The 22,539-nt window shown below is 36.8% G+C and overlaps 1 protein-coding gene across 1 annotated transcript in view; it reads right to left on the bottom strand.

The window, feature by feature from the left end:
- The window catches only part of LOC131164813 (signal peptide peptidase-like 2), a 28,133-nt gene extending 9,036 nt beyond the window's left edge, over positions 1 to 19,097 (bottom strand). The window contains exons 1-8 of the mRNA XM_058122297.1: positions 18,506 to 19,097; positions 17,547 to 17,705; positions 17,321 to 17,432; positions 3,427 to 3,546; positions 3,073 to 3,224; positions 2,770 to 2,952; positions 2,512 to 2,546; positions 1,160 to 1,316 (exon numbers count right to left, since the gene is read on the bottom strand). Of these exons, the coding sequence (XP_057978280.1) occupies positions 1,160 to 1,316; positions 2,512 to 2,546; positions 2,770 to 2,952; positions 3,073 to 3,224; positions 3,427 to 3,546; positions 17,321 to 17,432; positions 17,547 to 17,705; positions 18,506 to 18,652 (1,065 nt within the window). The 5' untranslated portion in view covers positions 18,653 to 19,097. The remainder of the gene's footprint in view (positions 1 to 1,159; positions 1,317 to 2,511; positions 2,547 to 2,769; positions 2,953 to 3,072; positions 3,225 to 3,426; positions 3,547 to 17,320; positions 17,433 to 17,546; positions 17,706 to 18,505) is intronic.
- Positions 19,098 to 22,539: the final 3,442 nt, after the last annotated feature.

A 22,539-nucleotide genomic window follows, 5' to 3' on the forward strand; every position in this document is an offset into this window, starting at 1 on the left:
TGAGATGATCACGAGTCTTACGACAGAATGCAGAAAGAGGATTCAGAAAACATTTTGACAAGAAATGCCCAATCTTTGATTCGCTTGAATCCCCTTACCATTCAACAGGGGGAAAAAAAATAACAAACAAAATGTGTGTATCATTAAGAAAGGTAAATTTTGCTTTCTGAGATTTAGCTATACAATTTGTTTTTTACATTGAGAAAAAGAAAGGAATTAATTAACTTAATTAAACAACAAAGCCTGTGTCAAGAAAAATTATCAGCAACACAATATACTTGTTCCTAAGTATCTACAACATCCCCAAAGTGTTTAACCCACGCAATAATCATTCACTTATGTTCAGAGAGTTTTCTCCACATCAGGCAAAAGATTAGGCAGATTACCCTAAAAAGCTCTCATAGATTACAACTAGTAGTACTTAAAAATAAAAATTAAAAAAAAAAAATCGCGAGACATTAAAAATAATTGGATCTCATAGACCTATTCTCACATAATTCTAAATCAACCACTAACAAAAACAGAGATATTCAAAGGACAGCTTTCTTGGGCATAACAAAAAACCATAAATGTTGGCCAACATGTACTACATCCACATGCACACAGAGCAAGAAAAAGATATGGGACTCATTTAATCCATATTCCATTAAAATGGAAAAACCGTATAGCTTTAAAAAAAAATTAGTCTGTTCAATGGGCATAAATTTTGGTGTCCAGAACACTGGAACACTCTGAAGGAAGTAAGGATATTCAAGCGTATAATAATTGAGGAGCATAATAAGGATCTCAATCACCGATTCACTGTGTATCTTGTATAAATAAGATAAGGAAAAAAGATTCGTCTCCAAAGATGTTTTAGGGGGAAAATGATGTTTTTTATGCTAAGAAATTCACCATGTGACTGTCTGACACTATGAAAAGCCACCATGTGTAAAGTGAATATCCTTTTTCTTTTGCAAAAGTGTCTTTCACTATTAAAAGGAAAAAGAGAGAGTTCCTAGGAGAATGCATTTAATGATTTTGTTAAAAGAGGAGCACAGAGCACAAAGCTCCAGACAAATCGGAAGTCTGGGTGGGTTTTATGGATAATCGGAAAATTAGATAATTATGGCAAAAAACAAGAAGTCTCAGGAAATGTAATAAGGGCATTTATACTTACAAGTATATCCTGACCTATCCAGGCAAAGTTGACAGTTCGATTAACTGCCCAAACAACAGCAAATGCAATGCAGAATGGAGAAACTGCCAGAGTAAGGTACGACACAGCTCCAAAGATAGGTACTTTTATGAATGATTCTCCAGCACGCTTAAACCACCTGAAATTACATATGTCATTAATTTCAGACCTTCAAAAACAAGAATTACAGTCTCATAACTAGATGGAAAGCAGTGAACAGAAAATCATTTAATTTAGATCTCAGGGAAAAAAAACACATATTTTATAAGCAAAGAATTCTTCCAAGAAAGAAGAATAATAGTATGAAGTGAAAGAGTGGTGGACAAAACATACTCCTCAAAAAAGCAAAGGAACAAAGCAAAGGGAAAAAAACCCACAAATAAAGCAAAGCCCACCATTGACACAATGGAAAACAGCCCAACTGTTTTACATAATTTATAAATTATAACTACGAACAAAACTTTGTCATATTGCAAGCTGTTAATATAAGGAAACTGTTCAGAGACTCAAATATAAAGCATGAAACATCAGTAAGATGGACAGAAAGCTCCACAAAACCATACTGTTTTCTATCATATATACGCCTGTGAATGGGTCAATGGATTGGGTTCATCTTTCTTCTCACCACAATGATGTGATTTCTCCTTCTCTTATTCTTAGTAGGGATCCCCTTTCTTAGGAGTTTCACTTTAGAAGGGATTAAAGAATAGAGAGGTGGAGGAGCTGTCTTATCTGATCTTTGTATTGGAAAGTTGCAATATCTCCAGTAGTTTTGATGGTAGAGTTTAGGGTGAGGTATTTGGCTTCTCTTTGGACTTATAGTGCAGGCTATTTTAAGGGATGCTTTTTTCTGGGTGTCAACCAAAACGGGATGGCTTCATTAAATTTATGATTTTTTTTTCTTAGTTTTTTTAGTGAGATTTCTTGTTCTCCTTTTCTGTATTTGTCTCTTGTTTCTTTTCTCAATAAAGCTTCTTTTTCTATCAAAAAAAAAAAAAAATGAGCAGAGACTGAGAAGCCATATAACTAGTTAAAAACATTCAAGCCAAGTGTAAATGATCCTTTGGCACTAGGTAGATTCTATCTGGTTGCATCAAATGCAGAATTTTCATAGTCATAGCATTAGCACGTAAAAAGAGGTATGCTAAGTCAGCACCTCGTCTAAAACCTTAAGCTCTTAGGTAAAATGCTAACAGAACATGGTATCAGGTTCTAGGAGGTCCTCAATTCAAGTCAATTTGTGTTTCCCCATTATATCTATTGTAGTGTACTTTGTTTTGTTTGTGTTTGCTGATCTATTTAAAAAGGTATATCAAGGACAAGTACAATTGTACCTGGATAATAAAGCAACCAAGCAAGTTTGCAATCCCTGCAAGAACATTAAACTGAAAAATCAGGATTAAGTTAAGAAGAACAGGCAAAAGGCAAAGTTAAACTGGCTAATTTCCAATATTTTGAATTCCAATAGCCACTGCTCGCTTTGCATGACGGGTAGCACAAGGATAAATTTAAATAGACATTTTATGCTAGTACAAAGACAAAAGTCAAGTACATATTGTGAGAAATAGGATGTGGAAAGGAAAAACTCACACCTCTACACCGCCTACGCAGAAAAGAACAACCAAAAGCTCAACGAACCAGAGTGACATAAGTTTGTAGAGTATAACCAAGAAGCATGAGGCAATAAGCACAAACAAGACTGCTGATATTGTGTTGATGTCCACCACTCCACTATCACCGACACTGTTGGCATGTGGAAATTCATCTGAAGCATCCTATAAGAAAAAAGGTAAGTTTGGTGTCAGCAACCATTAATCAGTTGCAAAAGAAAGGATCCAATTAAGGGAAGAAACGCTCTGGGAAAAATTAATTTAGCTAAGATGGGAAAAGACAACCTTTAATAGCTTGTCCTGTTCAATAGCTGCTTCCCGGGCACTCCAAGCGGACCAGTAAGATGCACACAAGATGGTACATACTGCCATCAGCCATAAAAATACTTCGGCTATATCAACTAGAGGTCGTTGTGGAGAGTATAGCTGCACAGAAACTGTAGAAAGTCGACAAATTTTAAAAAATGTCCAGTAAAAGTAAACTTGGGAAAAGAATTATGCCAGATGGAATGCTAGAGCTTTTTATCACTCTGTAGCAAAACTAAATGTAGTAATGTTTTTTTGCAGAAGAGAACAACAAATTGAACCAATTATTTTTATAATTTACTTAAAAGTCATGCAAAATTTGCAAAACATTACCCGATGAGCTATTCATTAACATTTTCTCCAAGCTTAAACCAGCATCTCGTGGGAGCATAACAGCAGGTATCTTTATATCTAGATCAGTTTCATCAGGCTCGCAAACCATTTTGTAAAGTTCTGCATGGAAAAGAAAAAAATTTAGGCAAATGTGGATAATTGTTGTGAACTTTAACTTTACAGTGTACTCTATCTATACTTTTCCTACTGAATCAAAGTTTTATATTTAAAATAATAATTAAATAATATTAGATAAAAAAAGCCAAATATATAACTCGATAATAGACATTTTAATATTCTTAATTCGGTCTTTAACTCTTTATTTATGTTCAGAAAACATAAGATTCAAGCCTAAAAGAAATCTAAACCGCACCAAGCCTATTTTCTCTCTTTTTTTCCTTCTCTTTCTTATATTGGCCAAGCAACTGCACAAATCATATGTACTTAAGTCTATGAAGCTACAGTTCACAAAACATTACTTTCTTTTTTTTTTCAGGTTTTTCCCCAATGTCAGCATCTTATTTTGACCTTGCGGGTCATATATTTTCATAACGCACGTAATGAGCCTATATAAATCCTTGATCAACACCAAAGTAGAACCACTATTTTTACCATTTCCTCAATTTTCTTTTTAGCAAATCAACACCAAAGTTGCCTAAATGCTAATACCCTCAATCTCATTGAACAATTGGGCACTTAGTGTAGGATCGTTAAGAAAGAGTAGAACGACGAAGAATAAGGCAAGAAACACATTGAGTGATATTTCATTAAACAAACATACTGAATAAAATTGGGCACTCAGTGTAGGATTGTTAAGAAATATTAGGAGGAGGAAAAATAGAGCAAGAAATACACTGAGAGATATTTCATTAAACAAACATACTGAATACAAGACTAGAGGGGAAGGCAAGAGAACTATTACAAGAGCTGTGTTCTCACTTGCTCTGCTGCTCTTTAGGCTATAGGACTCCTTATATAGAGTGGAGAAAGGGAATATGCTGTAGCATCTTCTATTCTCCTTATAAGACGTGACATATATTAAAGCTACTATTTTAAAGCCAAATTTGACAACACAAGCATACAAGATACGTGACATAACGCTGAAGTTAACAATACAAGACATGACATAAAGCTAAAGCTGTCAATATAGACATAAAAAGGCTAAAGAGCTGATATGGTGCTGTCGTGGCATCCTTATAGATCATATCTTGCTTTGTATTCCTCTACTAGGCAAAGGGTCATGACTTCCAAATCGTCAATATTTCCATTATTACTTGTTTGGTCCACATAATACAGTATCGGCATGTTTGTTATGCAAGTTTTATTGAAGTGAGGGAAGAGGACTGAGTGATGGGTAGTCTTGGCTCTTCCATCATCTTGGTAAAGCACTAGGTTGAACAAGTCCTCTGGTAGTTTTCCTAGGTCAACATTGTTCAAGTAGCACATGCTTTTCCTTGTCTCCACCCAATGGGATGCTGATAAGTGAGGATCTACAAAAGGATTTTCTTTGAAACTTCTTATCCTTTCACATATGGGGAAGATATTAACATATCTCTCCCTTCCTTGAGTTTGCACATCACCCCTGAGATGAAAGGTGACCAGAAGATATGGAAAACCTGTCATGAAATTGAGCCAATTAGCCCATTGTTCTTCAATTATGAAAAATAGGAACCAGTCTTTTAGGTAACTATAGTGTTGGGGTATTTGCCTTCTAGTTGTGATGAAAGCATATGTCCATGGCTTGTGCAGGATCATACCAATACGATATGATATGGCTAAATACCAAAGGAGAAGGAAGGCTTCCTTAGGGAAATTAATGTAGGACAGAGTGGGGACCCAAAGGCCATTGAGGTAGGGTCAAAGTGGGTGCCAGTCAAGATACTTTAGTGGGGCGTCAACCAGACCATAGTTGGAAAGAAGAATAAACTGGAGCCCTTGTATCATTTTAGTGTTTCCCTTATCAATGGTATGGCAAAGAATATTTTCTTGGATTTCATTAGGGAAACTTTGGATTCTTTTGTGAAATTGGATGGGCTTGAAGAAGATGAGGATGCCATGATGAACAGAACTTGAAGATTGGTTGGCCTTGAAAGGAAGTCACTAAGGATGTTATGCTTTCCTTTGATGTGCTTCACCTCAAATTTATATTGTGAGAACCAATTAGCCCATCTAAGAAGTTGTCCTTGCGGGAGGATCTTTTGCTTGAATTGTATCATCTTTGGAAAAGATGATATGTCCATCTCTACTGTGAAGGTACGTCTGATTAGATAGAACTCAAATTTCTCAATTTCGCTTTCTACTGCCAAGATCTCCTTGAACACAGAGTGATATGCAATTCAAATTCTTTGAATGCTCCACTCTTGTATCCACAGACGTATCTAGTCTCATTTTTTTTTTTTCAATTAAAGTTGCACCCCAGCAATTGTAACTTGCATCAGTTTGCATGATTATTTTCCCCTTGTCAGGAATCTGGAGAGGTGGCAATTGCATAGCCATTTCTCTAAGCGACCTTATTGCTTCAGTGTGTCTGGATTCCCACGGCGATACATCTTTCTTTTTCAATAGTTGATGCAGTGGTGTTGTATAAACTGTAACCTTTGGGACAAAGTCTGCTATGCAATTGACAATATCAAGAAATTGTTGCAGTTGCTTTGTTGTCATCTGAGTGTCTGGGAAAGTGTTGAGTTATGTTACAATGTGTGGCTGCAATTCATACTTCCCTTGACTTATCTTCATCCCAAAGAAAATCAATTGCTTCAACCCCAATTATTATCTTCTTTTCTGACAGCATGATTCCATGGTGCATAACAATCACCTTAAACTGATTTTGGAGTTTAGCATGGGATGCCATGTCCTTTGAGAACAAGAGAACATCATTCATGTAGATCAAGGCATGATGGAGAATAGGTTGGAAAATCTTTATCATCGCCTTTTGGAAAATAGATGGGGCCACCTTAAGCCCAAATGGTATGACCATCCATTGGCAGTGGAAATTGAGAATGCAGAAAGCTGTCTTGGGCCTATCATCCAAATGGATGCCCAATTGCCAAATGTCCCGCTTTCAAGTCAAACTTTGAGAAGATTTGGGCCTTCGATAGTTGTGAAAATAAGCTAGCCCGATTTGGAAATGGAAATTTGTCATCAGTAAGAAAATGGTTTGAGGGGTTGATAATTGATGACAAACCTGAGTTTTCCTTGAGTTTGTTTAGCCCTCTTATTGACATAGAAAGCTTCGCAAGCCCATTGCGACTATGTAGGCTCAATAAGTCCTTCTTGCAGTTGGGTCAGCTCATTCTAAGCCAATGAATAGTGCTTTGGATTCATTCCTTTATGGCTTGCCTCCGTAGGGTTGATATCTTTATTCTTTTTGAAAGGAAGACTGACAAAGAACTCAGGATTCTTCCCCAATGGCTTTGACCATTTCTTTAAAAATTCACCATGGCTGTCTACACAGTTTGCCTACATTAATTGGGCCTTAATTTCTTCCAAGGCTGACATGCGCTTGATCATTTGCGTAAGTTCCTCATGCAACCTTTGGATCTGATTTTGACATTTATCAATTAGGATGGATGTGATTTCGAACTTGTTTTCAACTTTGTTGGCTAACTCCCTCTAGCTATCAACAATTTGTTGTAACATTCTATTCTAGACAAAGGCATTCTTCGATTGCCAGTTGGGAGCTGCTTTGGCTAGGGACACCTGCTTAGTAGGTCCGTCTGGGTTTAAGACAATTGTATCTCTGATCTTCCAAGAGTGTTTTGTTCAAGCCCTCACATCTTCGTACTCCAATGGTGGAAAGTCACCATCAAAGCTTGAAGGTCTTAGCATGTTAACCTGGGGAAGATCATTATCATTTTGTGCCTTCTTTCCTCCATATTTCACATAGTAGTCAAATTTCCCCGATGGCTCTCCTAACAAGCCAACTATTGGATCTCTGTCTTCGTATTTCTTGTTGAGTTTCTTCTAGGAGTTGTTCTTCTTTTTCCGTCTTCCTCTAACTTTTAGAGCCATGATCACTTTGTCTCCATCCTTCAACTCTTCTCCTAGATCTTCATCTGCATTTAGGAGATCCAACAGAAACTCAAGAACAAATACAAAGATGGAGATCCAACAATCGGCTTGTTAGGAGAGCCATTGGGAAAATTTGACTACTATGTCAAATATGGAGGAAAGAAGGCACAAAATGGTAATGATTTTCCCCAAGTTAACATGCTATGACCTTCAAGCTATGATGGTGACTTTCCACCAATAGAGTGTGAAGAAGTTAGGACTCGAACAAAACACTTCTGGAAGATTAGAGATCCAATTTTCATAAACCCAAACGAATCTACTAAGCAGGTGTCTCCAACGGAAGCAGCTCTCAACTGGAAGTCAGAGAATGCCTTTACCCAGAATAGAATGCTACAACAAATTGTTGATAACCAGAGGGAGTTAGTCAATAAAATTGAGAACAAGTTCAACATCACATTCATCCTAATCGATAAATGTCAAAATCAGATACAAAGGTTGCATGAGGGAATTATGCAAATGATCGAGCACATGTCAGCTTTCTCTCTTGCTTTCAAAAAGAAAGAAGTAGAAATGCAACACCTTAAGGCTCAATTGAATTCTCTCAAGCAAAGCCAGCAATAGCAACATAGACAGGATAGAATAAATCCTCTATTTCTGCCATCCACTTCGGCTTTCAGCTCTCCTCAATCAACATACCAACCTAAATTGATGCAGGCATCCTTCAAAGGTAGTGACTCCATTTTACATCTCAAAAAAAGGCAGCGCACTCAAAGGCCAATCAAACCTAGAGGGTTGAATCAACAGTAGCCTCCACTACTCAAAAGAAAGATAAGCAAAAAGTTAGAGAATCAAGCATTCCAGTTTTTGGAGAAAGAAAACCCTATCTCCAGACTTCTCGCTGAGATGGTTGATCCCTTGGAACGAGATCTAGAGGAAACATAAAAATAAGATACTCCAAGATCAGCACTTCCTATCATAATGGATGATGAATCATCTACGGAAGACATGCAGCCTCCCAGAGCCACGATGATGACCCAGCCATCCACCCACCGATCATAGTACGACAACCCCACAAACGATGAAGGGATTGATGACAACATCAATCTCTCAAAAAATACCTCATTTGCTATTCTCATGCAAAGCTCAAGCAATTCAAATGGTAATGGACCGACTATCTCATCACAAGGAATTCCTCCAAACCAGTGGAACAAATAAGATCCTTGAGCTCCATGCTTGGTGCACAGCAGAGCTAATGAAAGAAGGGATAACTGTAGAGAATGAGAATGAATCAATTGTATATTCAATTGTGTATTCTTTACATACTCGGGTCCCTATTTAACATGTACAGAGAGAATAAAACAACGAAAAATAGAAGAGGACACAACTTGCAGTTGAGATGTGTGTAGTTTAGCTTCGGTGGGGGGTCTCAATTTATAGCCTCTAGCTTGTGGCAAGATCTCATGGTAGGTGGTGGTGGCTCACCCACCATAGGTGGCCGTCATTCACCAACAGTGGCCGTCGTTCACACTGCTGGCCGTCATTCACCAGCTGTGGTCGTCGTTCACACTGCTGGCCGTTATTCCACACTCCCCCTCAAGTTGGATCATAGATATTGACCATATCCAACTTGTATGTGAAATCATCAAAACTTTGTCAAGGTAGTCCTTTGGTGAAGATGTCGGCTGTTTGTTCTTTGGTAGGAACACAAGTCATGCAAATGGTTCCTTCTTCAACCTTTTCCTTGATAAAGGGTTTGTCAACTTCTACATGTTTGGTCTTGTCATGCTGGACTGGATTGAGAGAGATGTTAATGGCTGCTTTGTTATCACAATAAAGTTTGATAGGAAACTTTACCGTGACATGCAACTCCTCCAAGAGTTTCCGTAACCATAGTCCTTCACATATCCCTTGCGCCACTACTCTAAACTCTGCTTCAGCACTACTTCTGACCACAACATTCTGTTTTTTGCTTCTCCAAGTCACCAAGTTTCCCCATACAAAGGTGCAGTACCTGGAAGTGGACCTTCTATCTTCTGTTGATCCTACCCTATCAGCATCTGTGAAGACTTCTATTTCTTTGCTTTCACATTTTTTTAAGAATAGTCCTTTGCCCGGGTGATTATGATGAGAAAAGATGATAGGCATCGGTCATGTGATTAGAGGCACCAGAATCAATAATCCAAGGAGTTTTGGATCTAGAGGTTATACTCAAGGCTTGCAAAAAATTACCTCTTTGGGCTAAAGAACCCGAAGAAATATTTGTGGAAGACTAACCCAAAGTCTGAAAGATATAGAACATCTTGTAGAGTTGTTCCAACTACTCAGAGTTAAATGCCGCTTGAATTAGAACTATTACTGCTTTTCTCCCGTTGAGATCTCTCGACTTGATTATCAATCATGGCTTGGTAGCCCCGATTTTTGTTGCCTTGCCATGGCTTCTAGTCGAAAATCTGGGAAGCATTTTCAGCATCGGAGTATGTCTCACGCACCGCATCCCACACGTCCTTTGTCGTAGGGAGAAACAGGTATGTTTTGCCAATGGATGGCTTCATAGAGTTTATCAAGCATGACGTTATCAAGGAGTTCTCAGACCGCCATTTCTAGGATGCCACTGCATCAGTAGGAGGTGGTCACCGAGTCTCGCCGGTAAGAAAGCCAAGCTTTCCCTTACCGTCGATAACAAGCTTGATTGACTGTGCCCATTCTCTGTAATTCTTACCATTGAATTTTTCAACAGTAAGATGGAGTGGGGAATTCTCAAATACGCCAGCCGAGCCCATGGAGGAGGTTATCTCTAACTCTCCTTCCTGGGTTGCCAACTGGCTGGACTCATGGCTGTCTCCTTTTTGGGCAGCCATGGATTGCTTAGGGTTTTAGAGTAACCTGAGCTCTGATCCCATGTAGAGAATGAGAATGAATCATTTGTATATTCAATTGTGTATTCTTTACATACTAAGGTCCCTTTTAACACGTACACAAAGAATAAAATATGGAAAAACAGAAGAGGACACAACTTGCAATTGAGATGTGTGTAGTTTAGCTTTGGTGGGGGGTCCCAATTTATAGCCTCTAGCTTGTGGCAAGATCTCATGGTAGGTGGTGGTGGCTCACCCACCATAGTAGGTGGCCGTCATTCACCAATCGTGGCCGTCTTTCACACTGCTGGCCGTCATTCCACAATTACCCTTAAGGAGGTCATAGGAAGGGTTGTTTCCAAATTTGTCGGAAGGCTTAGAATCTAGTAGATAAACCTTGGAGATTACAGGCAGCTGCATATTTCACAAGTACCAAATCTTGATGTTTTCATATCCACAATCCATGAGGAATTCTGTCATGTGTGGGAAGACCATGATACCCAAGCCAGGGAAGAGTACATGAAGATTAAATGCTGCTCACTTAAAAGAAAAGATCAAGAGAAGCATTATAATCTTATCTTTGAAAGATACTACACTCTATGTGGACCAAACGATATCAACCTCAAGCAAGCATATCTCAACGGCCTGTCTGATCCACTTGGAGAAGAAGTTCTCCGAGAACTTCAAATGAGTGGAAAAAACTTGAAAGCACTTCTCTTGGTAAACTCTACCAAAGTGCTTTTATGAATTTGGATGCGCTCTGCAGAAAGTATGACATGTACAGGAGAGTCTAGAAAGCTGGCATGAAGATAACCAAAGAGTGTGAAAGGAAGAATCTTCTCATCAAATGCAAATGAGACAAGCAGTGCTCCTATTCAACGAGAGAAAGAGAGTTTCCTAGAAAATCCACACACAAGGAGAAGCGCTAAAAATATCTGAGAAAGAAGGAACACAAGAAAGATCCAAAGGATCATCGATGTTACATTTACAACCAAAAGGGGTATTATGCAAATAGGTGTCCCCAGAGACGAAAAAGAATTAATTTGATTTAGATGCTGCATAAAGTCTCAGATTGGGATTCAGATGACGATATTGAATCTATTTTCTCCATGGATGATCAGAAAATGAAGATTCCATCCTTGCTTTCTAGCAAAGCGAACAAACGAACCTATCAGACTCTTCGGACGAAGAAGATGAAGATTATGAGGGTTATCAAGTCAGCCCAAATTTAGAATGCTGCAATATCCAGCCCATTAACAATGAATGTTACCCAGCAGCATCAATAGAAGAAGAGGTTCATAACCTCTGTTCTATCCAAGAATCATTGTCAGCACAGTTCAAGAAAGGAGACTATGTGTCACCCTCTGCTCCAGTCTGGGTACTAGCTGATAAGTACTCAAGGCCAATCAAAGTTATTGCATTCTTTGACACAAGAGTAGCATGCAGCTTCCTAAAGCCAAACATTCTTCCAAAAGATAAATGGAAGCCATGTAACCAAGGTTTCAAAGCGACAAATGGGGAGCATATTCAGGTCAAATTAAAGCATGAGTCAATCTATATTAAACTTCATCCATAATGCTTAATCAAGGCCACATTCTTCGAGTTAAACCTACCTAACAAAGATCTCCTCATTTGGGTTCGACATCATCCAACACTTAAAAAAGGTCCAGTGGACAAAACAAGGATTAAAGTTCATATCTTATCTTTTGCAATGGACCAAGACCCCTAATCTCTTCTGCATCACTCAATCCTTGGAAGAAATTAAAGCCCAATCAATCCAGGCAAGACAACCAAAGTGAATTTTTTAAAAAAATGTTCAAAGCCATTGTGGAAGAATCATGAGTTCTTTGTGAGTCTTTCTTTCAAAAAGAATGAAGATATCAACCCTATGAAGGCAAGCCATAAAGGAATGAATCTAGAGCACTATTCACTGGCCCAAATTGAACTTACCTAACTGCAAGAAGAAGGACTTATTGATCCCACAAAGTCACAATAGGTTTGCAAAGCTTTCTATGTCAATAAGAGGGCTAAACAAACTCAAGGGAAAAAACTTAGGCTCGTCATCAATTATCAACCCCTCAACTATTTTCTTGCTGATGACAAATTTCCATTACCAAATCGGAACAACTTATTTGCATAATTATCGGAGGCCCAAATCTTCTCGAAGTTTGATTTGAAAGTGGGCTTTTGGCAATTGGGCATCCATTCAGATGATAGACCCAAGACAACTTTCTGCCTCCCCAATTACCACTACCAACAGACGGTCATGTCATTTGGGCTTAAGGTCGGCCCATCAATTTTTCAAAAGGCGATGATCAAGATTTTCAAGCTCATTCTCCATCATGCCCTAATATACATTGATGATACTCTCCTGTGCTCGAAAAACATGGCATCCCATGCTAAACTCTCAAATTAGTTTAAGGAGATTGTTGCGTATCATGGAATCACGCTATCGTTGAAGCAAATGATTCCCTTGGGATGAAGATAAGTCAAGGGAAGTATGAATTGCAGCTACACATTGCAACACAGCTTAACACTTTCCCAAACACTCAGATAACAACAAAGCAATTGCAACAATTTATTGGTATTGTCAATTACATGGAAGACTTTGTCCTAAAGCTGGCCGTTTATATAGCACCACTGCATCAGCTATTGAAAAAGAAATGTATATCCCCATGGCAATGCAGACACACCAAAGCCATAAGGTCGCTTAAAGAAATGGCTATGCAATTGCCACCTCTCCAAATTCTTGACAAGGGAAAAAGAATCCCACAAACTGATGCAAGTGACAATTATTGGGATGCAGCTTTAATTGAAGAAAAACAATATGGGACTAGACACATCTGTGGATACAAGAGTGGAACATTCAAAGAATCTAAATTGCATTATCACTCCACGTTCAAGAAGATCTTGGCAGTAAAAATGGGGATTGAGAAATTTAAGTTCCATCTAATCAAACATACCTTTACAATAGAGATGGACATGTCATCTTTTCCAAAGATGATACAATTCAAGCAAAAGATCCTCTTGTCAGCCTCTTAGATGGTCTAACTGGTTCCCAAAGTATAAATTTGAGGTGAAGCACATCAAAGGAAAGCACAACATCCTTATTGACCACCAATCTCCAAGTTCTCTTCATTATAGCAACCTCATCTTCTTCAAGCCTATTTAGTTTCACAAAAACAATCCAAAGTCTCTCCAATGAAATCCAGGACAATATTATTTGTCATGCCATTGATAAGGGAAACACCAAAATGATATAAGGGCTCCAGTCTATTCTTCTTTCTAACTATGGTTTGGTTGACGACCCCACTAAAATATCTTGACTGACACCCACTTTGTCCCTACCTCAATGGCCTCTAGGTCCCCACTCTGTCCTACATTAATTTCCCTAAAGAAGCCTTCCTTCTCCTTTGGTATTTAGCCAGATTGTATCGTATTGGTATGGTCCTGCACAAGTCATGGACATATGCTTTCATCACAAACAGAAGGCAAAGACCCCAATAGCATAGTTACCAAAAAGACTGGTTCCTGTTTTTTAGAATTGAAGAACAATGGGTTAATTGGCTCGATTTCATGATAGGTTTTCCATATCTTCTGGTCACCTTTCACCTTGGGGGTGAGGTGCAAACTCAAGGGAGAGATATGTCAATATCTTCCCCATATGTGAAAGGATAAGAAGTTTCAAAGAAAATCCTTTTGCAGATCCTCACCTATTAGCATCCCATTGGGTGGAGACAAGGAAAAGCATGTGCTACTTTAATAATGTTGACCCAGACAAACTACCATAGGACCTATTCAACCCAGTGCATTACCAAGATGATGGAAGAGCTAAAACTACTCATTACTCATTCTTGTTCCCCCACTTCAATAAAACCTACATAACAAACAGGCTAGCATTGTATTATATGGACCAAACAAGTAATAATGAAACTATTGACGACTTGAAAGACATGGCATTTTACCCAACAGACGAAGAAAAGGAATACAAAGCAAGATATGACCTATAAGGATGTCATGACAGCACCAAATCAGCTCTTTGGCCTTTTATGTCTATACTGATAGCTTTAGCTTTATATCACATGTCTTGTATTGTCAACCTATGTATTGTCAGCTTTAGCCTTATGTCACATATCTTGTATGTTTGTGTTGTCGGATTTAGCTTTAGAAAAGTATCTTTAAAAAGTAGCTTTAATATATGTCACATGTTTTGTAAGGAAAATAGAAGATGCCACAACATATCCCCTTTTTCCACCCTACATAAGGAGTCCTATAGCCTAAAGCGAGAACTCAATGTCTCTTGTAATAGTTCTCTTGCTTTCCCCTCTAGTCTTGTGTTCAGTATGTTTTTTTAATGAAAAATCTCTTAGTGTGTTTTATGCTCTATTCTTCCTTGTTCTACTCTTTCTTAACAGCCCTACATTGAATGCCCAATTTTATTCAGTATGTTTGTTTAATGAAATATCTCTTAGTGTGTTTCTTGCTCTATCTCTTCGCTCCTAGGAAAGGTTCTTCTACTAACTCAGTATAATCTATGGTTGCCACATCCCATGTGGATCCTCCACAACAGAACAGTGATGAACAAGGCCAAACTGAACATTTCATTCTAAGCATTCCCTTTCCATTGAAGTTATCTGAGAGTAAGACCTAAGGTGCCCTTGACCTGTTGAGAGGCCGCAAAAGGTTGTGCTTTGGTCAGGCAGAGCTGGCTTCTCTGATGATAGATTGGGATTTGGAACACTTAGATTGATTCAGTGCTTTTCTTTTTCACAAGATTTGGGCAAGAGATCCATTCATTCTCAGGTAGTGAGAAGAGGTTTTGAACGTGTTAATTAAGAAACTATGTCTTCTATAGCCATGATCACTCCATCTCCATACTTCAACTCTTCTCCTATATCTCGATCTGCATTTAGCTTAGACCATCTTGATTATATGTATGAAGTAGATTATGTACCAAAAGATGGCCTTGTCCCTAAAACCAAAAGTCCCCAAATCACAAACCCATACTGTGTCTATGATAAAACCAAATACCTTTTAAATCTTCTGAAGAAAATCACTGGCAAAACAGTTGTGCCGAGAGGTGTCAAAGAGATTATCGAGGCATCACCCTTTGACTCTCACCAGCTCTTGGCAATTGAAGCAGAACAATTTGTCACACTGGAGTTCTTCCTAGATCTTCCACAAAAATATCTCAGCCAGGGATTTATTCATATCCATATTGGTGCTACCAAGCTAGACCTTACCTTCCAAAGGAGGAAAGGTCTTCCTGTTTGCTCCAAGATTGCGCTCCTCAATTCAAAGTTATGTAAGTACAAGCATGCTTGTATTGCCACCATACAAACAACGTTGAATGCGAGAACGGTTAGCTTTACAATCTTCCCCAATTTCTGCTTACACTTATTTGATCCAAATATGAGGACTGCTCTCAACGTCTAGATCCAGATTGTCAGAGCACCGCAGATCTCTAATTTTGTAGCAACCGTTTCCACCATCAGATAGTTTATAGATTGTAGAACCATTCTTTTGATTTGGAAACTCCTCGATAAAACCAGGACGCTCTCCTTGTCTATTACAATACTACTCTTATCACGAGCCATGTCCATATCCCAAGACAGCTTCCCAGAGAAGAGCTAATCAAGCTACACTTAGAATCTTGGGTCACCAAGTATGAGAAGCTGCATCAGATCTCCAAGACAATCATTCTCCATGATCCAATCTATAAAACTATGAAGAATGGTGATGTTCACATCTTCTTCCCAAAGGATCAAGATTCTTCAGCAAACTCATCTTCTCAACATGTCTTTCTTACCATTGATGATTCAACCTCATCAAGCGTCATTGGCACTTCCAAAAGAACAAAAGATTGTAATCAGGCCACCAACTACTTTAAGAGATTTAAAGGGTATTTGGTTTTGTCATAGAACTAGTATGGATTTGTGATTTGGGGACCTTTGGTTTAAGGGACAAGGCCATCTTCTGGTACATAATTTACTTCATGCATATAATCAAGATGATCTAAGCTAAACGCAGATAAAGATCAGGGAGAAGAGTTGAAGGATGGGGCAGAGTGATCATGGCTCTAAAAGTCGGAGGAAGACAGAAAAAGAGAACAACTACCAGTAGAAACTCAAGAAGAAATACAAAGATGGAGATCCAATAGTCGGCTTGTTCGGAGAGTCATCGGGGAAATTTGACTACTATGTCAAATATGGAGGAAAGAAGAAATCTAGACAGACCGAAGCGATAAGGTCACTTAAAGAAATGGCTATGCAGTTATCACCTCTCCATATTCCTGACAAGGGAAAAAGAATCTTGCAAACTGATGCAAGTGACAATTACTGGGGTGTAGCTTTAATTGAAGAAAAAGAAGATGGGACTAGACACGTCAGTGGATACAAGGGTAGAGCATTCGAAGAATAGCTTCTTGTGGTTAGTTTGATTTGATACACACCTTCAAAGTTTAAATTTGCCATGGAAGATGTACAACAATGTCTCTAACAAACTATTGAACACTTTCATCTGGCTATTTAACACATCATCAATTGGAAAATGGAATACATTCCACTCATAATAATGATACATCCAAAAGTATACTAATATGGCGCCCCATCCATCAACAACCTTCAATAACCACTAATCATTTTTGGTCTCTAAGATGGCTAAGGTTGTGCTTTGAAACAAACTTCACAGGCTTCAAATGGACTACACGATAAATTCTTCTGCACCTAACAAAATTGATGGGGATATTCTAACGAATAAAGAGGATGGAGCTACAGAAACTAGTGCACAGCTTCCAACCTTTGAAATGATCTAGACCCTCCCATGTAAGTGGCACCTGCTCATCTCAGGATCACCACAAGAATCACGCAGTACCTATCCATCCAGATTTCAAGATATAACCTCATCATGATCTTCAAGAAAATTGCGCTCTAAGCAGCCATGGCAGTCAAGATTAAGTGACTAGTAAAGTTTCCCTTAAAAACTAACACAAGTACTAAATTTAAAATAAAAATAATAATAATAATTACCTTTCTGGTTATTTATAATAAGCACCGCTGCAGCACCAGCTGCTTCTGCAACATTTGTCTTAGTTGTGAATTTGCAGTTGCCTCGGTGAACCATGACAACATTCCCAGCAAGCTAACGAAATGCAGACTATTAGCCCATTGTGACACAAATTAAATTAACACATATTACAGTCTTCATGTGGGTGAATGTAAGAAAGGGTGAATATAACTACTGCAGAAAGGAAACCTTGTTTTTTGGCGGACTGCAACAATCCCGAGGGTTTGAAAGAGTAAGGTGTGTCCGGTTTGCATTTTTCTCCTTAGACACAATTGTAGTCCCAAATCTAGCCCCAACACCAACAAATTCTCTATCTTCTACACCATCAACCCATGTTTGAACTTTTACCTTCCAAAAGTAATAACAGATTAATCACCAAATTACATCAAGAGAGACCAGAAGAAATCTTGGGAAAAAACTTTAAGAAAGAAAAGAATGAACGAGAAAAGAAAATAAAACTGTTCATTAAACCCAACAGTTCAATAAAGCAGATAAAATGTACAAGCTTCAAGATTCGTCACACTTAATTAAATAAATTTATCACTACAAGCACCAGAAAAAATTATCATTGCCAATTATAACTCAATATGGGTAAGTAAATACACATTGATCTTCAAACAAAAAGGGGGAACAAAGTGAGAAAAATGGCACAATAACTCAATTATGACATAGAAAGTGGATCAACTTTCTCCTTCAATCCCCTTACTTTTATGAGTTTATCCTTTCTAAGAAGAAACCTTCATTTTACCACTACCAGTCATCCTCAATAAAACAAAACTAAAAAATTAGGATAGCCTAAACAGCACCATATGTAAAATGCAGAAAAAAAGGTTCAGACCCACTGCACTCCCTCTACCGATCCGGAAAATACTATGCCAGATTGGCTTAAAAATTTTACAAAAAAAAATTTAAAAAGAAACCAAACAACCACAAATTTTACTAAGCAAAAAAATATAAAAATAATAAACAAACAAACAAACAAACAAAAGCAACATGAATGCGTATTCGCTCCACAATCAGAGCTTACCAAAATACTGAAACCAGAGAACCAATCCAACCCACAAAAAAAAAACAGTAAACCCAGTTGAAAAATCATAGAAAGAAAAAATGGGTTGGAGAGAAAAGCACCATTTATTAGATTTAATTACCAAAACGAAGTCGTTCTCGCAACCAGGCTTCTTGGGAGCCAAATCGTCATCATGGACAATGTCCCCTGCTGTCACAGTAGCAGGAGCAAATAGCAGAAGCACCACCGCAGACACCAAGATAGCCCCCCAAACTCTAACTAAATCCATTAAATCTATTCACCCAGATGAGCCTTCTTGCTCTGCATCCCAATCTCACACCACATAGAGAGAGAGAGAGAGAGAGAGAGAGAGGCTCCACCAAAATCAAAGCCTGCTTTTTTTCAACAACAGAACACTGATAAAATTATTGAAAGTAGATGAACGAATCAACGGAGTTTGAAGAAAGTGAGGTCAGTAGGCGGCGATCACCAGACACGGGTAGGCGTAAACGTCGTCGTTTGATAAGTGCGTAGGTAAAAACGGTGTCGTTGAATCGAGGTTTCCTTTGTTGGGGTCGGTCAAAGTCGCCTTGGCAGAGATTTAAAATTTTTGGGTGTTCAATCAAATTAAATTAAATTAACTGGAAGAAAGTATAATTATTAGGCAATGGAGTGGCGCCGTACATCCGAACAGTTTAATAGGCCGCCGAAGAAGACGACGTCTGCTGAAACCTAAAAAGCAAAACTTTTCTACCTCCTCAATAATTACTTTTGTTTTACGTTGATCTTTTTCTTTTCTCCCAAAGACCCCTCTACTTTTCAGTATTTTAACTCTGACCCTGTGGAGAAAAATATTGTTCACCAACTGACCACCTTGACTCTTTTGGCATGCACTAATGCATAATACCCATCTTTTTACATGTTGGGATTTTGAGACATAACATATAAAAAAAACATCACACTTAAAACAAAAAAAATTTCACGTAGTTTTGATCAACAAAAAAATATTAATTATCATGAGCCCAAGAAATAAGGAAAGGAGCAAGTGGGATAATTTGCTCTATTCTTTGTCTTTGTCACATGAGTTCATAATGCCACTGACGTTCGATTATCATGTCAATCTCATGACTTCACGAGGATTCTTAAACCACTCTCATATTGATACATATACTCTTATATTTATACGTATATATGTGGAATCTTTTTTTTTTCCTATTTTTTTAACACATTTTCTACAAAGTGCACATCATATATCAACTTAGTTGAAATAGTCATCTAAGTGCATCAATTTTGTTGTTTTTTTTCATTTAAAATAGCCCTATATCACTTCAACTATATTAATATCTTATTATTATGACTAGTATTTAGGTATATATAGCAATAATGGTATATGTTATTGTGGCATATGCACTAATGCATGGTAGAGAAATTGAATTCCCAAACAAGTGCTACATTTAATAATGTGAGTAATATCTTAAATGGAGTCTCTTTTTTTTTTTTTCCATTATAGGAAAATTTAAAGTGCATTAAAAAATTATTGTTGACGCCCTTTATAAGTGTGTTAGTAATGTGGTGTCAGAGGTACCTATTTAGTCTTGTTTCATTACTAGCACATTTGTCTAGTCATTCTTATTTGCTTTTGTAGGTCATAAATGTTATATGTATATCATATAAAATAATATTAAAAAATTATATTATTTATTATAAAAAAATACAAATATAACATATATCAATTAGTAAACGAAAATATTTTTATCACAATATTTAATCAACAAAAGTTATATATAAATTCATCATATTCATTTAGTTTTTACCAATTTAAATAGATTTTAAATGATTTTTCATTGATTTTGAATGATTTAATAGGATTGTAATTTATTTAATATGTTTTGTCGGTTGAATGGAGATTGCATCAGATCCTACATGTTTTTCGTTAAATAAACTTCAATTTCTTTTTAGATTTAAGGCTTTAAGTTCATGTTTTAAATGTGAATTTAATGTATACAAAAATGATGACTCAAAAGAACTTATGTTTTGTGAAACTTTAATTTAACATGTGTACACATTATTTCTTCAATAAAGTGCCCCCTATTTATAATTAATATCAGTGCACGTGTATTTTTAGAAAACTTTTACGAACCCATCATATCTAAGAGGTTGTCTTTGTAAAGAGAAAGAGATTCAGGTTATATTTAAGAATATGAATTTCAAGTCTCGAATTTAAAATTTTGTGACTTAAATAAAATTTTAATTTTAATTAATAAAAATTTGTATTTATTTTATATCAACTCAAATCAATTCAAACTTAAGATCCAAACTCCAAGATTTAAAACATGAAATTAATGTTTTGCATGTACTAGTATTCCAAGTTAGCCATTGTCATTGGAATAAAGCTGAAAAATAAGAGTGAACCTCATTTAGTGCTGAAAATTTCACTTGTGAGTTTATCCCACACTGGAAAATTTGAGTAAATGATAGATGTTTATATACATGGTTGGGTCCAAAACTCAATAGGTTTAAGTTTTTGGATCAAATTGGTATTCACTCATGTGTATTAAGACCACTCATAGACTACTCTGATGTTAACAAGTGGTATCAGAGCTGACGGTTCATAACTGCTTACATACATGATTGGGCTTAAGATCCAATAGGCTTAAACTTTTTGGTCAAGTTGGTGCTTACTCATGTGTATTAAGACCACCAATGAACTCCTCCGATGCTAACATTTAGATGTTACGTAGGAACTTTTATTTTTTACTTTGCTGGATATTGGTACTTGTCGAGGAAGAAATGATAGAAGGAAAATATGAATATCAAGAAAATATTTTTCAACCTGTTTAGTAAAGTAAAAAATTGAGGACTTAAAGAAATTAAATTAACAAAACACTTAAAATTAAATATAGAGTATAAAAATGGGTAAAAAAAATTTTATCTATTAAGACTAAAAATAAATATTTTATCCCTATATCAATCCTTTTAAAATAGAAGATTGGAATTGAATAAAAAAAAACCTAGCAATTAAATTTTGTTACTACTAAAATTTGTTGAGGACAATTTGGATCAATCAAGACTTCAATCACTTGTCAAAAATGAAAGAAAAACTACTCAGATGACTCGAAATGTACTATAGGGATCACTCTAATGCCTAAGTCAGAAAATCTAGAAGAATTATGCAATTGCAACGATAAAAAAGTGAATGAAGATGAGATTAAATGTCTTACCTTTCTTAGGGAGTTCTTTTTATACGCACGCGGGATATCTCCCTATTGATTTCCGTACTAATGAATTGCAGAAGTTACATAAGTTAATGTCGAGTGTAATGTTGGGGTCTCTTTTAAGTTATATCAAATTTGAAAATAATTTGTTGCTTATTTTCTTATATATTTCATTAATTAACCAAATAATAATAATAATAAAAGTTAGCAGCAATTTCAAAATTAAAAGGTTTGGAATCAATTCATCTTATAGGGTTGGGTGTACTGAATCAATTCCTCTCTTTCTTTTCTCTTGTATTGTCTCCATCACCTTCAATCTTCTTATAAGAAAAGACACTGCTACGATATCTTTATGGGCATAAAGGCTGCAAAAGAAAGCCGCACTTCTTGGCATAAAGTGTTCCCACCCGCACTAAAGAAAAAAAAAAAAGTAAAAAAATAAAAATAGAGGAATGAGCACCATTTGAATTTGGGAAAGTTTTACTTATGATTTCAAACCCGATGGGCTATCACAATTTTAAAAAATTATGAATCGATCCAATTGTAAATTATCGATTTTTTAGTTGAAATTTGATATTTAGATTAAGTTGGGTTATTGGTTAAATTTTATGTGAGTTTAAACATGATAAACATTATTCATACATCTATAATTTTAAAACCTTTGAAACTCATAATTTTACAATCATAAACGATAAAATAAAACATGTTAGCGTGAGCTATCATTGTAAACAACTAAGAGAGATTTGAGGCATTTGAAAACTGTAACATCCCGTAAATAAGGGATTTTGCTTGAGTTTAGAGGATGAAAAACTGTATAGCAAAGTTAAGTTTTTTGTATATGAAAAGAACCTATAGCTAAATAAAAAAGTAAGAAAAAAAGATACAATTTTTTACATGGTATCAAAGCTAAACGAGTTTTGGCTTCCTGTATTGCACCCTAACCATACCTCTGTTCATGGCG

This window comes from Malania oleifera, chromosome 9 (assembly GCF_029873635.1).
Source record: "Malania oleifera isolate guangnan ecotype guangnan chromosome 9, ASM2987363v1, whole genome shotgun sequence".
In the NCBI taxonomy this organism is placed as follows: Eukaryota; Viridiplantae; Streptophyta; class Magnoliopsida; order Santalales; family Ximeniaceae; genus Malania; species Malania oleifera.